Source organism: Primulina eburnea, chromosome 10, assembly GCF_022965805.1.
Source record: "Primulina eburnea isolate SZY01 chromosome 10, ASM2296580v1, whole genome shotgun sequence".
Taxonomy (NCBI): domain Eukaryota; kingdom Viridiplantae; phylum Streptophyta; class Magnoliopsida; order Lamiales; family Gesneriaceae; genus Primulina; species Primulina eburnea.
The window spans coordinates 38,327,519-38,345,002 of NC_133110.1; the positions used below are offsets into that span (position 1 = coordinate 38,327,519).

Consider the following 17,484-nt stretch of genomic DNA (forward strand, 5'->3'; position numbering starts at 1 on the left):
TTTCTTAAGAGTTTTAAATTTTGCCTGAATGTTTATTAAAAACCTAGCAAAACACATAAAAGTGCTTAGTCCATTATTGAAAAAGATGCAAAATTTAGACAAAATAACACACAAAAAGGATTAGCCAACTAAAGGAGATTTGTAAAAATATTCTAAAATTGGTTATTCCTCGAGATGAAGATGATATGATATTATATATAGATGTCAGTGATTATTAGTGGGCAACAATTCTTATGAAGCTCACACTAGATAGAGAATAACCATGTAGGTATTGTAGTGGTCTATTCTCTGAGACAGAGACCATATGATGACATATCAACGAAAAGAGATTTTATGCTGTAAGAAGAGACTTTGAAAAATGACCATTATTTTTATTTGCAAAGAAATTTATCTTGAGGTTTATAACACACATGTAAATACTTTCTTAAAGAATAGAGTTGAATCTAAACATGAGAAAACTAAATTATTAAGATGTCATACTTTGTGTCAAAATTGTATTTTTGATATTATGATTATTAAATATCATGAAAATATGCTTGCAGATTTTTTAGCAAGAGATGGACAACGGTGATATCGATGATATCATAAAAATTTAGATGAATTTAAGGGAACACATTGAAATGTTTCAAAACGAGTTTAACAAGCTTGTCCTAAATGCAGAAGTTGCTGGTAGGCTATAGCAAACCGATAAGAGAATTGTCTCTAATCGAATTGCATAATGTTTACAGGCTTATACCCAGCTATAGTGTGTAATGGAAGGCCTATCCTCCAAGGCATGAGAAGACACTGGTTCCCAAATGGAGAGTTTTTGAATACATGACTATATACATGTAGCAGGGAATTCAAGTACCCTTAATACAAATGTTAAGTTGAGATCAACTCCAGATGAGTCGACCAAAACAAAAATTTAATCTCCATGTCCTTATCTAGAGTCTTCAAGTCAACTCTTCAACTTGAGAATTGAAGAGTGATATATCAACTTTAGACCTCCTACAGACAAGGGTAAATCTAATGTTGATACTAATGAATTTGTAGTTTCTCCATTTCAGATATATCAACAGAACTTGGAGAAACTGAAATCAAGAATATGTATGGACCCAACAACAATTCTGGTTGATGTAACAGAAAAATATCTTATGGTATAGATGAAACCAAATTCTTATCCAAACGAGGTCAAAGCATTATATGAATTCGAGGATTTTGTCTCAATTTATATTATATCACAGAGCTTCCAAGAAATTTTAGGATTACCTAAGTGGATTCAGGAAACAATATGCGAGACATGGACGAAAACAATGATTATTTGTCTAAAAGAGATATTTTGTAGATATACTTCTCAGTATAACACCAGAACCAACTGTGATTAGCTCACTCGAAACCTTTCATTTATCAAGCTAAGGAGGCCAGATACGGATATTCAGAAATTTATCAAAGATCTTCTAATAGAAGAAACACCACCTGTTGCTTCATTCATTGAAGATGTCATATCTACCAAAAGAACATGAAGTCTATAAGTCTGTCTAACCGAGATGAACAAAGTCAAGTTTTCATTTAAGTTCTATCAGAATTCTGTGAATAGGTCTTTTCTATGAAACACTATTAGAGAAAAGCAAGTTTTGCAGAAGACCTATTTGAAAAGAAATATTTTGTGGAATAGCAAGCTGTCAGGAGAGCAAAAAAACTCGTCGAAAATTCTATAATATCGCTCATGTGGGAAGATAATTAGCAAACATCTGCCCAGAATGCCCGAACCAAAAAGAGTTAGAATTTGGTAAAGGATTTCGATCCAGAATAGATTGAAAGCATTTACAGAGAAATAACCAAATTGTGATGGACCACATAAAAAACAATTTCCTCGGGACAATACAAAAGCAGATAATTCCCCACAAAGATAAAGCAAACACGTGATCTAATCACCTCGTTAGTGGATGATGGACCACCACTAAAAATTATTCCACCAACCAGTGGAAGATGAACCACTCAACCACCTATAAAGAAAAGTCACTAACTAGTGGTTGAAGGGACCATAACTCACAAGATGTTGTTGGATACAACGGGCCGAATAATTCACAAGATTTGAAGTCTGGATTTCAAATCTATCAAAACTTTTATATATATCAAGAAAGAAGGATGATGATGACATAATTCAACCTCTTCATTTTTATCTCAAAATAAACTTGTAATAGTTTTCTTTATTGTATATGGGTTGTAATTCCGGCTATTATAGGTAGCTAACAAAGTTCTTCTTCCTCTACAAGAGGGTATTAATAAATTGTTTTTGTTGAATAAAAAGACCAATGCTCACTGCACCTCTCATGTATTATTTTTAAATTGAACTACTTTACTATACACCATGAGGTAGGAACGAAACATAGTTGTGCTGGGTAATGTTGAAGGAATCTACATTAGGAACCACTGTTGCGACCGTGTGGTTGGACTATGAAGAGCAGTCTATAAAACCCGAAAACACTCTGATCAAAGAGGTGAATTGTTTAATTTATTAAACGGAAGAATGATGAATCATTTAAAAAAATCAATCATCTGAAACATGACATATAATCAATGAACCTTGGTGTCTTTGGACTATATTCCGTAAAAATCGAACTCGACAGGTATAACAATACAACGTACCATAATTATGAAGATTAAAAATATTTTTGAAAATTATAAAAGATTAACTAGCTTAAACAAACTTTAAAAAATACAAAATGAAGAGAAATTATGCTTGGAGATGAGAAATTATTGATAATTCATCCCTGAAAAGATGTACAGACATTTTTTAACTAAAGTAATAAAACATATAATCTACTTATAATATTTGGTCCTCCGATGATATCACCAATTAAATAGTAATAAAATACATATTTTGCTTATTATATTTGATTCTCCTATGATATCTTAATCTATTTAAAGAAAGAAAACACAATCGATCGATTCGTCAAGTAGTATGCATATCATTTAACTTGAACAAATATCATTGTATGATACAATAGATTCCGTCCAGCAAGCATGATGACATCATTGGCTTTTCTCAAATAAAATAATTCTTTCACAAATAAAAATTTGGTATTTCTTGAATGAAACCATCACTCTCTTATCAAAATATGTAAAGTAAGCAAATTGGCAACACAATTAAGTATAGAACAAAAAATTTATTCAAGAACGAAACATGCCTCAACATATTCTCTCAAGGGATGGGGGGAGAAAAATCCTAGGCAAGTTTATACTCTACAAGAGCAAAACTCAGTTTCAGGAAGTTTGCCTCGTATCCCGTTATTTGGAGACAAATCATGTTGGTATTATAGATTAGTTCTAAAAACAGCATATTGATACTGATAATCAATGGCAGACACACCCAAGCTTGAAAATTTGAGATCGCATCTCGTATCTCCATGGGACTTGGATCAAAACAGGAAAAGTAGTAAAAATTACAGAAGGTGAAAAATGGATTTAAAGCAACATCGACGCAGGATTCTCGATGTAACCTTTGAAAGCCTTCAGCCATTCCGCACCAATGGCACCTAAAAACAGCATCAAAATAATGTCCTTAAATCGGCAGCCATTTAAGGCTTCATGTCGAGATGTACTAAGAGAGTAGCTTACCATCAATAACTCGATGATCACAGCTCAATGTTACCGTCATGAATGAAGCAAATCTATACTGGTCAGGACCGGTACCAGGTACTACCCTCCTCTCAGCTGAGCATATAGGTTCTAATCAGTGAGGATTAACTGATATGTAGCAGAACTGTAAAAATCGCGAAGAGATGTGGATTATCTTACCAGAACCAACGGCTAGAATGCCTGATTGAGGTGGATTGATGATAGCACAGAATTGCTTAATACCAAATGGGCCCTCCTAAGTTTGATACGGTGAATGTGCCCCCCTGCAAAGAGGATATTAAAGATTTCATGTAAATATAAAAACACTACATGGTCTAAATGCAAAAGAACTGCAGTTTTAGTTTCACCTCGTAATCTTCTGGTTTCAAGCTGTTATCTTTTGCCTTCTGAGCTAAATGCTTGACTTCGTCGGAAATTTTGGATAAACCTTTCCTGTCAGCATCCTACAACCAATAAAAGGTAAGTGTCACCAACAAGGACTGATCTACCATTTAACATTCAGAAAGGCAATCACTCACCCTAATTACTGGCACATACAATCCATTATCTGTTTGCACTGCGACGTTGATATTCACATTGTGATACCTTTATTGGATTGAAAATCATTAGCAGCCTATATTGAAAACGAATTCTTCACTGAACATACTTACTGGCGAATAAAGTCATTGGTCCATGAACTATTGCACTGAGGGACTTTTCTAAGAGCTAGGGCAGCAGCCTGCAGTCAAACAATTGGTAGTGAGACACGCATAAACCCCCACCTCTGTTTTTAAGCAATGTCAACAAAGAAAAACAGAATAAAAAGGAAGAGGGCATGAAGAAAGGTGACCTTACACAAAAGAAGGAATAATTACATCAATGTCTCGTACCTTAATCACAAGATCATTGACAGATATCCTTTTTCCACCTGAAGCTTCTTGCAATGCATTTAGCTGGCCGCGCAGTCTAAAAAGAATGAGAACATAAGAGGAAATAAAAAATCTTCCATGCATTATTTTCATTACCCAAAACTAGACAAGCTTAACACTCACTCCATAAGCTTGTCAACACATGTATCAACAGTGAGGTAATAGTGCGGGATGGTTTGCTTTGATTGCAACAATCGTGATGCTGTAATCTGCCACAGTTGATGACACGTATTAAGTGAACAAAGAACTCAGAATCACCATTGGCATGCCAATCATATCATCAAATTTTAGTTTTTGGTAAGTTTTGGTTTTTGGTACGAGGAATTGCATTACTCGCTAACAATCCCCCAAACCAACAAAAAAAACTGTCATTAGCACATAAGTCTCTTTGAAAAATATATCTCCAAGTGGAATTAGGGCATGGCAAGATTCATAAAAACATTAGCTCTATAATGAAGACTTAAAGTAACTCAGTAACTTAGATCAAAACTTCATAGTTGAGGATATTTATGCAGACAAGAAGAGGATGGTGAAGCCTAAAGTACTATTTCCATGATGCCTGATGGTGAATCTAACATAAAAGTTTTTAAAAATCAAAATACAGATGCTAAATTTTACCTTTCTAATTTGTGTATGAGGGATGTCCGTGTAATCTAGGTCACCAGAGGTTGTCTTGTCAAGCTTGTGAGCTTGTGAGACTTCCTTGCCATGAGAGGCTACAAAAAAGAGAAGGAAAAATGAATCAACAAGCCGTCTAAAAAATCGGCTGCTTGATCCAATAATATGAAGGGTAGAAACTAGAAAAAAAAAGGACAGTAGAAAGCCAGAAAAAGGGAACAACAAAGGTGAGATAAATTCAATGGCATCCAAATATCAGGTGATCAGTTCACTAACTATACGCTAGTGCAGAAGAAAAGAGAACTACCAAGATAATCTTCAATATCAGCCTTTACAATGCGCCCTCCTGGACCAGTTCCTCTGATATTTGAAAGAGATATCTGCATTTATGACAAGTTTGAGTAATGTTCAGCACTGCAGCATTTTGAAAGACGGAACATAAAATCACTTTTACATTTTTCAATTGAATAGTATTGTAATGTTTGTAGTAAGAGCATATAAGTTACATTATGATCTTCCGCTAGTTTCTTGGCGAGAGGACTAGCAAAAACGCGATCTCCTCCTGAAGAAGGTGCAGTGGGCTTGGAAGCTTTTGGCTCTTGTGAAGCAACAGGCGCTTCTTCGGTCTCTTTCTTTGGTGGAGTAGGAGCAGAAGGTGCTTTTGGTTCAGGAGCAGCATCTGAAGTCGAAGGTGTGTAGTCTTTAAATTTTGCAACATCCTCCTCTTCTTCGACGGTTATGGCAATAATCTAGAGACAATCATATGATACTTGAATCAGTATCCAAAATTAAGTAGCTATATTCATGCTTTGTGATCAATAATCTTTCTGTCTCCAAATCTGATCATTAGATGCAACTATTTAGTTTGATATACAATCACAACATCGTCTAGGTCTCAGAACAAGGAATGGATCTCAAGAAAACCAAGGAAGTCCATAAAATTACCAACGACATGGAACTTTATTTTTGTCAAAACTTATTTTAGTTCAAGAAAGATAATTCAATTTGGATGAGCACTACACACAAAACCAAAGATGTCATTCAACAGCATGTATTATCAAGTGTAATAAGGCCATGACAAATGAAGACCAAGAAAGATATAGAATTGGTTCACATGCAAAGCTGAAAGAACTGTAACAAAGAACAATGTAAAATCCTCTGATCAAGTGTTGCATCTTTCCACATATCTAGAGACAGACCTGCAGGATATGCAAGAGATTCTAATTAGAAATTCTCACATAATATCAGTTCACACCTCACCAACTTTAATCCCACTTGATCCATCCCCGTGTAAAATTTTTGCAAGATATCCCTCTCCATGCACTCCATTTCAACTGTAGCTTTGTCCTAGAGATATCAAGTGGATTTACAAATAGAAAATCAGATTTACATGAAACACAGAGAAATATATTTATTCAGTCAAGAGAACCACACAGCAAACAAAAGGGACCCACGGTCTCCACTTCACAAAGCACTTCTCCTGTAGAAACTTTATCACCCTCTTTCTTCAGCCACCTTGCAATATTACCCTGCATTTAAATAATAGAAGAAGCATTTAGTATGCAGCTCTACATACAAAAAGGAAAAAGGGAGATTACTTGGAGAAAACGAGAAAATTACATGCCTCTGTCATTGTAGGCGACAGAGAAGGCATCCCAATCGCTTGGTGTGGTGGAAGACCTGAAAGGCAGCAACAAATCTAGAGTTACACTGATATGTCTCAAAACAGAACGGCAAAACCTTCCAATATCATACAGCATCCTAGAAATGAGGTTGAAGCTGTAGATGGAATTGGTCATACATAAACATCTTACAGTGAGTTTTAACTTTAACATTATGAAAGAAACAACTTCAATATGTCAATACAAACACATAATTTCAGTTATCGTGAACATGCAATCAGACAACTCTAACACATACCACAACTTAATGTTTCCACTGGAATTATGAGGCCTCAGATTTACAAAGTGATAACAGACAGAGTACAACAGATAACTAACCTCCATCAGTTGAAAAACTTCTGGCTGTAATTGGTTGTCGACTGGGAACATGCACACGGAAAAGGGCCAATAAGAATCAACATATTTTACACGTAAAGATGGAGGGTACAAAAAACAAAACAAATCTTGGTAACCTGCTAAACACTATCCCAATAGCTGGTGGATGCATCTTCCTTGCTCTCACATTTCCCCTGAGCATTTCCATAGCTGATACCTGCATTACATTATTAAAAGATCAAACTTTTATATTCTTATATCATGCCTGAAAATGAGAGCACGAAATTTTTCAATGAATCCAATAACCTTGGTAGGATTTCCCGCTCCATTACCGACATTAAAGCAACCTCCACTGGAGAACTTAGAAATACCATGCTCGTTCACATGACCATGTTGGCTGAACCTTGAAATTTCTGTACCGCAATACACATTGCAGTGAATACATAAATCTTAAGATTATACACTCACAACCATTGTTACTAAACGTCCATAAGATATGCGTCTAGGCTGAAGGTCCAGCAAGGGTTGGTCCTTGTTCCTCGACACAAGCAAAGACATGACCTTCAATAAAGTGCATGCCTTAAAAATGAAGCCCCGTCCTTGGTGTGTTTTCAAAGCTCAAGGAACAATTCAAGCTCGCATTAGTTGTAAGGATAGCAAAATCGAAAATGAAATGCAAGACCATACTAATTCATTTTCGCTCACAGAATAAAATAATGATTATTAATTTGATTCTTGTTTAATATCTTCTAAGCCACATATTAGATTACTTATTATAATTTTAGATTCTAGCTCATCATTTCTCTAGATGATTCACTTCAATAAAGTGAGCATCTCACCAAATATCGCACCTAGGCTTTACCACACATACTTGTCTAAGCACGGGTTATGCTTCTAATAACTATCCTCCTACACACACATCCATACTTAAACTCATAATGTCGCTCAAAAAGATAGCTTGTTCTTGATTTGAACATCAATGTGGAATGACTTTATTGATGAAGGACATCTCAGAGATTAGTATCCACTCGAATAGGACTCGAACATTCAGGCAGCAGGAAAACAATCACAGATAGAAGTACGGCACCACTTACTATCTACTTTATCAACAGACGGTCTGGCATCATTGGCAAACCAGCGCATCAAGATTGCATGATCATTTCTTAGAACAATATGGGCATGCCTGAACTGTAAAGTGAGTGGGGAAAACACAAACAATTCAGTCATTAAAATACACATGGAAAAAAATAAAATACAATGCTTCATGAAAAATAATTAAGGGAATGCAGATCCGTCGTCCAGCTGATGAGTAACATTGATAGTGAGGAGATACATAAATGCAGATACAGGAGGAGTGAAAATCGTTGTCTCTAGTTTAAATCGCCTCAATACAATCTCATTCACGTTTTATTATGAAATGATTCAAAAAACTACTAATAATTGATAACTAATGATGTTTTAACGAAGAAGCTGTCCCTAAAACATACTCAAAAACAAAATATTCAGATGCAAAAAAAAGGATCATGAATCATGTATTCAAAATGACCAAGTCATTCATTACCTTAACAAGCTAAAGGAACAGTAAACTTGCCCAAATCAGCGTATAAAAGGCAATAATCAAATTTATCACCCACGGTAAGCTCCCAAGTTCCAAACTCAGATTTAAAAAGGGAATGATGACATTTAGAATCGAGATTGAGCTACAAAATCTATACTAAAACCATACCAATCCACGAAGAAACTTTTGCCAGCCACAGTAACAATAACACGAACACTCAAAATAACCATCGGGTATAGACAAAACGAAATCAGGGCATCAAATAACAAACAGAAACAAAATAATCTAAAACACAAGAAATGGACAACCTTTTTGGAGTGACTGAAAAATCGAGAAGCGCAAGTCATGACGAGAGCCCCGTTCCTCACCAGATTGGGAGTAATCCGCAGAATGAAATTGATTTGGGGAAGTCAGCAGGATCCGCACACCTTCACTGCACTTTCCGTTTTGTTAATACGCTTCTTCGCTCCACAACCAGTGTCTCTCTCTCTCGTTTTTAATAAAAATTTCGTCTTTGGAAAATTCATTTGAAAAACATATAGAAATCTCTAACTATACAATAAATATATTTACTACAATATTGATGCATATAATCATATTATATATATATATATTACATATTATTTATATAATGTTTCATTTATTTTTATCGTAGTTGCTGGTTAAAGTAAAAAATCAAGAAAATGATTTTAAAAAATATTATATACCAACAATAAAAATTGACCTACTTGTTGGTTTAAAAAATGTGAAAATCCTAGTTTGTTAAAATTTTAGAAATTTAACTTTATCTTAAAATTATTTAGTTAGACATGAAGAAACAAAAAGACACGTGTAATGCCTTATGTATACCGGAAGGGGAGGGAAGGGGGAAGCTTTTCTTGAATCCAGGTTCCAACAGAAAGGCGCAGACCCGAGGGGAAGCTACAGCACAGCAAATTCTACGACAAATCAATCTTCAGCATTTTTTGTTCTGATTCAAAGGTTCTTCTGTTTTAACTTCCCTTTTTTAATTTTTTTTTCGTTTTGTGTAATGTTGGCTGTATTGTGTGAAAAAGGTGACAGCTTGGTGATGATAAATATGTTTGGGTTTCTGGTGGGATTTCTGTTGGATCAGGTGTTGTTGCTTGTTGAGTTTGGGAGATCTTGAAATTGGTAGGATTTGGTTTTTCTTATTAGGCAATTTTTATCTTCACAGTTTGTATCCAAGTGTGTCAATGACAATGCTGATGCTTCAGTGCATATTTTTTAAAAATCTCAAATTATTTACGTTTACTGAAGTAGCATAGGAGATGAACTTTGTAGTGTATCAAAGGTTTTCTTTTGTGTTGTCCTTTTTATTATTCATTCTTGTGGTTTTTAGTCTAAAAATTGAATCTTTGGTTGTTTCAGAGCCTGTGGGCCTGATAAATTATGGGGAGGGGTTAGAAGGGCTGCTATATGTTGTGGATTTTATCCCAGTTTCGATACTGCCCTTTGCCATTCGGAATAACTTTCCCAAACATGGGAACAGAAGTTTAATGCTGGCAATCCATATTGAATGGCTTGCCCATTTGGCTTTTCTATTACATTTTTCCTTTCAAGGGTGGTATCCCTTGTGCAAGTGATTGAAACTAATAATTTGTTGCCCCCTCAATTTTTTGATATGGTGTTTGTTTTTGTTTCCACTAACAACATGCTATCATCCATCGCAGTTTCGGGTTCTTTCAACTCTTGGTTTTTCTGAACATCTTTTCAACACATTCAATAAACATTTGTTATCTCTAATACACTATGCACATTTTTTGTTCTAAGATAATTTTTCTGGCACGAGTTCCTTCATTTCGCGTCAGAGTTGTCTCACGCGATACATTTGGGGGAGATGGTGAAATGGATACTTTTGAGAAGGATGCCATCTTTCTTGTAGTATAGCTCTTTGCTTCTGAGACTATCTTCGCTAAACAAGAGAAAAGAAGTTAATGTTTGTAATTTACATTGGATGTTTTGTAAGTTTGGCTCTTCCGTGACATATTCCCATTAAAATGATGTTTTTGGGATCCTTGATCCATGTTTGAATTTTAATTTTGCATTCCATCACTATTCCTTGGTTTTTTTCTTTTTTTTTAATTCCCAATATTTGGTATTATTAACATATCCTTCTTTACAGTAATTGAAATTGGTTTTCTCCAAACTTTGAAAATGGGCATATTGTTTCTAATATATCAAGAACATTCCAGCTATGGCAGGCTTGGCTCCTGAAGGATCTCAATTTGATGCTTGTCAATATGACACAAAAATGAACGAGTTGTAAGTATCTATTTATTTCATTCACTCATAATCCTATATGTTCATGTTTCCGGAGCCGTTCGTTGGAATTTTTGAAAATGGTAGGTACTAGGTTGATATATAGGTGAGATTCTTTGTCCCATTTCTGATGCAGGCTCCAAGCTGATGGACAAGAGTTCTTCACATCTTATGATGAAGTCTATGATAATTTTGATGCTATGGCCCTTCAAGAGAATCTCCTTAGAGGCATATAGGCTTATGGTAAGTATGTGTTGTGATATTCTAAATTTTTATGTGAGCAACTTTTTTTCTATTATATAATTCTTAGCCAGAATGTTTTGTAACCCAAGGTGAATTGGAGTGCTTGTTTAGTCTTTGATCATGCTAGTTTTTTTTTTGTTTGTTTGTATTATTACAATAGATGTTAACATGCTCATGTTAAATGCTTGCCTTTTCTTGGTATAGGTTTTGAGAAGCCCTCTGCCATCCAGCAGAGAGGAATTGTTCCATTCTGTAAGGGACTTGATGTCATTCAGCAGGCTCAGTCTGGAACTGGGAAAACTGCTACTTTCTGTTCTGGCATCTTGCAACAACTTGGTTACGATATAACGCAGTGTCAGGCCTTGGTTTTGGCACCCACCAGAGAACTTGCTCAACAGATCGAGAAGGTTATGAGAGCACTTGGTGACTACCTTGGCGTTAAGGTACATGCTTGTGTTGGTGGAACCAGACCACGGGCCGGTTTCGGGTCTGGTCTTGGTTTGACCCGACCCTTGGCTAGGTCTAATTATTAGTTCATTGAATGATAGCTTTATAAATTAAACATCAATATTTTAAATGACATCCAAAATATGCATGCATATAATTATGAAATTAAATCCAAGTTAAATTTTGGGATGTGACAATGTATTAAACCAGCAGTTTATATTCTAATTAGTTTGGATACTTTTTTTAAAATAGGGCAAGCTAAGTTTATATAGTATGTTAACTTTTGAGGGAATGAGTAAATTGGAAAGTCAAATTTGAGGAAAAATATATTAATGCTTATATTTTCATATGTGGAAATATAATTTGTTTAGGTGATCATCTCATTCGGATATAGAGAGAATATAACTGATCATTGCACATATTTTTATATTCAGTGGGAATGTCATACATGCATGAGTTGTATATATTTGGATATTGTGTACATAATTAGGATGTTGGAAAGATATTTAAGAAATACGGTATTGGATTATTAATTGGGTTATGCAGTATATAAAGTGAACTAATGGTTTTATGTTACATATCGGAGATCTGACATTTGGAAATCGTTGGATATTTCGACTCCGAATAAAGTTGCCGAATTTTATTACCAAGAATGATCATTAGTTTACGAAACAATTGAGGATCAATTGTGATAATAAAGTCGTTAAGTTATATTTTAAAAAACAACTGAAGCTTGCAGAGTTAAAACATATTGACATGAAGTTTCTAGTTGTGAAGGAAATATTTCAAAGTTGTGTGTCAGTTGAACTTGTTATTGCAAACTTTATAGTTGCAGACGTGTTTATCATGGGTTGGCCTCCAAATATGTTATGGACAGGTGATACACATTGATATTGTCCATATAAATGATATGTCTATATAGTAGGAGTTTGTATTTGATTTGTGCATTAACTTATTTGACATGATTTAAGTTTCTAAAAAAACTAAGATTTATTTGAAGTATATTCTGAAATAAGGTGATGACTTCATTTCAGTTTAATATTTAGTTGAAAGTCTGTTAGTAGACTCTTTAAGTCATTAAAAGGACCATTTGGAAATACACGTTTTATTATTAGATCACACTACATATACTCACTTGATTTCTGTTATTGGTTATGTTGATATTGTGATAATTGATGAGTCTAATGATTTTAACGTAACGGTGACCTCTTTGGTTCAACATTAGTATAATTGATAATTTATAATTGATAGACAAGATTATTAAAGAATATTTTGGTTTAAACAACAAGAGTTGAGTCCAGTTTTTTGCATGTGCAATAAATATCTTAGACTTTCATGACGCTGTAATTGTGGGACGAAAACAGTAGAAATAGCATTGTTTAGTATTAGAATGAAATTAAGAAAGATGAAGTTGAGCCAAATCCAATTAGAGACGTGAAAAGGAATATGAAAAATGTAGAGTCAAGAACATGTCTAAATATATCAAATTAGAGGCATTCTTCTAGCAAAGGCCGGACCTGACATTTTTTAGTTCTGAGATGAGTTTTAGAAAATGGACCCTCAAATAGCAAAGCAAGGAAATTTTATTTTTAATTAATACATCTTTTTCTAAACAAAACATGTAAAAAAATATAAAATTCCAAATATATTAGAACACATGTATTATTGAATTTTCTCTAACCGTTGATTCAAATAGTTTAGATCTAACTCGAGTTATAAACACGTTATATGAATGAATTATTGTTACGCGTATACTTGCAGCAGCTAAATAAATTAGAATTCATAAAATATAGTTAAAAGAGAAAAAAAATTCAGTCTGTTATATTTGTCCACTTGCGATTTTCGTCCGCTACATAGTGAAATCGAAGTGTTAGTCTAGTATGTTTAATTTTTTTGACAATTTTGATCTGATAATGTTCATCGGATTGTGATGATTTACCGTCGGAACTTGCTTACGTGACATAAAAATTGGATATCTTTCAAAATAATGGAAGGAAGATTATCCTACATCACACATAAAATATTTTCTACTTATTTATTTATAAATTAATATATCCAAATAATCGAATATCTTAAAATAATAAATAAAATTTCCAAAAACAAATGCTCTTCTTGAATCCCTTGAACAATTGCTTGACTTTCATTGTATGTTAATTGAATTTTTCTATACTATTATTTTAGAATATTTATGATTTGAAAGGTAATAATTTATAAAATGAATAGGTGGAAAGAGAATTTTCCAACTATTTTGAAATATCCCCAATTTTTAAGCAGATAGACAAGTTCTGATTTAAATCACTAAACTCCGTTGAACATGAGTTTTTTCGACAAAAATTGCCAAAAATAATAAACTTACGAGACCAAAATTGCAATTTGATTATATAACTGATTAATAGTACAATATTACATGCATAACAGACTAAATAAATAATTTTCCCACAATTAAAATTTGTTATCAGTTTTTTTTTCTTAGTATTTTTTTGAAAACTCGAGAGCCTCAATCAATTAAGCTGTACAATTCACAATATTTTTCCCACAATATATATAATATATATATAGATATATTTAAAAAAAAACTTTTTTCAAAATAAAAAATAAAAATAATTTGACACATAACCAACCGATGGAGTAGATTGCTATATTAGAATTTCTATACAAGGGTCTAAACGAACCGAACCGAACCGAGTCAAATATTAGTGAAAATTTAAGGATCGAATTTGGCTCGTATTAAGTATATTCGAGTTCGATTCGAAACTCATTTTTTTAATTTTTCTCAAGTTCGGCTCACAAAAAAGTTCGAACATTTTTGAGTTCCGCTCAAGTTCGATAAATTTGAATACGAATCAAATATTTATCGTGTCGACTCAAAAATTCGCAAACGACTCTATTCATTATAAGCTCTACCACACAAGTGTCACCAACGGTGAGCACATTACACAATAACACTTTTTTGGATCCTCATTATAGTTAGATAATTGAGAATAAATTTTTTTTGCACATATATTATATACCTCTTAAAAAAATATATGTGGGCCTGGTGGAATTTATTTTTGTCTGGCCCAATCCGCAGATTTATCTAGGGATGCAGTTTCTCCCGACTCTTCGAGAACCTTCGCCTTCTTCTCTTCAGTAAAATCCTTCTCGGTCTGTTCTGCCATTGTTGGTTTCCGGTTGCGGTGTGCAAGAAAGTGAGTTGAGATTTGGTTTCTTGAGAGAAAGCATCCGATTTATCAAGTAAATAACATTCAATACACACTCTCATTAAGGAGGTGTTTCGTTTGACTATCGAGTTTTGTTGCAGTGTTTGCACACACGAGTATTGATGTATAATGCCATATTTCCAATGATATTTGGTTGACAAAAACATCTTGATAGTCTGAAGTTGTATCACTTGAATCAATACATATAGCCGTCTAATTTCCTACCATGCTGATAATCTTCCTCGTTGTTCCTGGATAACAAATGAATCATGATAAAAATTGATCACTGATTTGGTGTTGTCAATAAGGGAACTGACAGATAGTAAGTTGAATTTGAAGGCAGGAATGTCTGGAACATCTTCAAGAGTTCATGATAGATAAAACGAAATCAATAGATGATCGTATATGACCAAAATTTTCCAAGAATATATATCCAAATAAAACTGGTTTGATTTTGAACTATAATTGGTTTTATTTTTATATAAAAATTGTGGTGAATTGTGTGTGATTCACTAATGTTGCGTAGCAGAAGGTTTTCTTGTTCTTGAATGTGCGTGCTATGGGAGATGATGAAGAGAAGTATAGAAGAAAATAGAATATTATTACCTTTGTTTTTTTTTTTTTTTTTTTTGTTTTGGAGAGTAAAAAGAATACAATAGAACGAGAGCAAGAAGACTATCTTTGACACAAACCTACTTTCTAGTGGTGGCACCTAAAAATCGAGCACTCAAGTCATGAAGTCTAATTCTAGTGGTATTACTAATTAGATGAAACCAACATAACATAAGCTCTCACCCCTTTCAACCAAACATAAAGAGAGTTGAAGTTATGGAATTTATAGTTATCGCTTCGGGCGAGCGATTTTTGAACTTGCCCTACAAAAAAAATGCCCAACGACAACGATTGTTGTCGTTGCTCTTTTAAAACTGTTGTTAAATGGTTCACTCAAAGACAACGGTTTTTCACCGTTGTGGTAGCTACGATGCGACGGTTTTAAAAAACCGTCGCAAATAATATTAGCGACGGATTTACGCAAAACCGTCGCTAGTTTGCCATAAAGTTCGTCGCTAAGTTTTTTCATGATTTTCTTCGCTAATATTTTAGGTAAAATAAAAAAAAATTACTTTATTGATTTTGTTGTGAAAAAGTAAAAATTTATGGTAAAAAGTAAAAATCTCAAACTCTCAAAATTTACCAAACTACACACTTTATAATATTTTTCTCTCTACTCAATTGTGATTTTCTTCACAAATGAGAGATCTATTTATAGAAAATCTTTAGAAATAATCCAAAAAATAAAATACATCATTACCTACATCATCACACACAAATTTCTAATTTTTAGAACTCTTATTTTCAACATTCAAATATTCAACACACACATTTTAAATATTATTTTTCAAGCACTCCTCCTTGTGATGATAATCATAATGATTGTCTTCATTACGTGTTTTTATATTGCCTCGTTAAAAACCTTACTTGGAAAAACTCATTGGGATAAAAACCATAGTAAGGGAAAAAAAGTGCAGTCACGTAAACTCTCCCTCATGTTGACACGAACAATTCTTCACAAATTTCGTAGATTGCGCATCTCAATATTATATATGTGCTTTCTGAATATTGTCGTAGGAAGTACCTTTGTGAAGAGATCTGATGAGTTTTCACTTGATTGAATGTGACGAACATCAATACATTTATTCTTCTCAAGCTCCTTGGTGAATGCGAAGAACTTAGGAGGAATATGTTTAGTTCTGTCGCTTTTTATGTATCCTTCTTTCATTTGAGCAACACATGCAACATTATCTTCATATAGTATCACAGGCTTCTCATCGAATGATAATCCACATGAGATTTGGATATGTTGGGTCATTGATTTTAATCACACACATTCACGACTTGCTTCATGTAGTGCAATAATCTCGGCATGATTTGATGAAGTTGTTACGAGCGTTTGTTTCTGTGAACGCCAAGAAATTGCAGTGCCTCCACGAGTAAATACATATCCAGTTTGGGAACGTGCTTTGTGTGGATCAGATAAGTATCCAGCATCGGCATAACCAATTATACTTGGATTAGCATCTTTTGAATACAAAAGTCCCAAGTCTGTCGTTCCTCGTAGATAACGGAATATATGTTTAATTCCGTTCCAATGTCTCTTTGTTGGATATGTGCTAAATCTTGCCAATAGATTCACGGCAAAAGATATATCAGGCCTTGTACAATTTGTAAGGTACATAAAGACACCGATAGCACTTAGATATGGTACTTCTGGACCAAGAATATCTTCATCATCTTCACATGGACGGAATGGATCTTTTCTATGTTTAATGATCTAACAACCATTGGAGTACTTAAAGGATTTGATTTATCCATATTAAAACGTTTAAGGATCTTTTCTGTATAATTTGTCTGGTGAACAAACATTCCGCATTCTTTTTGTTCAATTTGTAAACCCAGACAATACTTGGTTTTTCCAAAATCCTTCATTTCAAATTCTTCCTTCAAGTATGACACAACTTCTTGAATTTCCTTATTCGTTCCAATGATGTTTAAATCATCAACATATACAGCAATAATTACGCATCCGGATGTTGTTTTCTTAATGAAAA

The 17,484-nt window shown here is 33.9% G+C and overlaps 1 protein-coding gene and 1 long non-coding RNA gene across 2 annotated transcripts; one reads left to right on the top strand and one right to left on the bottom strand.

Annotated features, from left to right (window-relative positions):
- Positions 1 to 3,151: 3,151 nt before the first annotated feature.
- LOC140803508 (dihydrolipoyllysine-residue acetyltransferase component 2 of pyruvate dehydrogenase complex, mitochondrial-like) lies at positions 3,152 to 9,259 on the bottom strand. Its single transcript, XM_073159406.1, is given in 21 exon segments — positions 3,152 to 3,521; positions 3,604 to 3,699; positions 3,784 to 3,856; positions 3,858 to 3,887; positions 3,972 to 4,067; positions 4,143 to 4,209; positions 4,275 to 4,342; positions 4,494 to 4,569; positions 4,656 to 4,741; positions 5,151 to 5,248; positions 5,458 to 5,530; positions 5,657 to 5,899; positions 6,406 to 6,467; positions 6,470 to 6,497; positions 6,605 to 6,679; positions 6,775 to 6,830; positions 7,151 to 7,191; positions 7,285 to 7,364; positions 7,454 to 7,560; positions 8,242 to 8,335; positions 9,014 to 9,259. Coding segments are annotated over 21 exon segments (1,659 nt in total). The 5' UTR covers positions 9,053 to 9,259; the 3' UTR covers positions 3,152 to 3,450.
- Positions 9,260 to 9,564: 305 nt separating this feature from the next.
- Positions 9,565 to 11,905, top strand: LOC140803510 (uncharacterized). The gene is made up of 4 exons (XR_012111891.1): positions 9,565 to 9,686; positions 10,919 to 10,988; positions 11,122 to 11,228; positions 11,433 to 11,905. It is a non-coding gene; the product is annotated as an uncharacterized lncRNA (long non-coding RNA).
- The last annotated feature ends 5,579 nt before the right edge of the window (positions 11,906 to 17,484 follow it).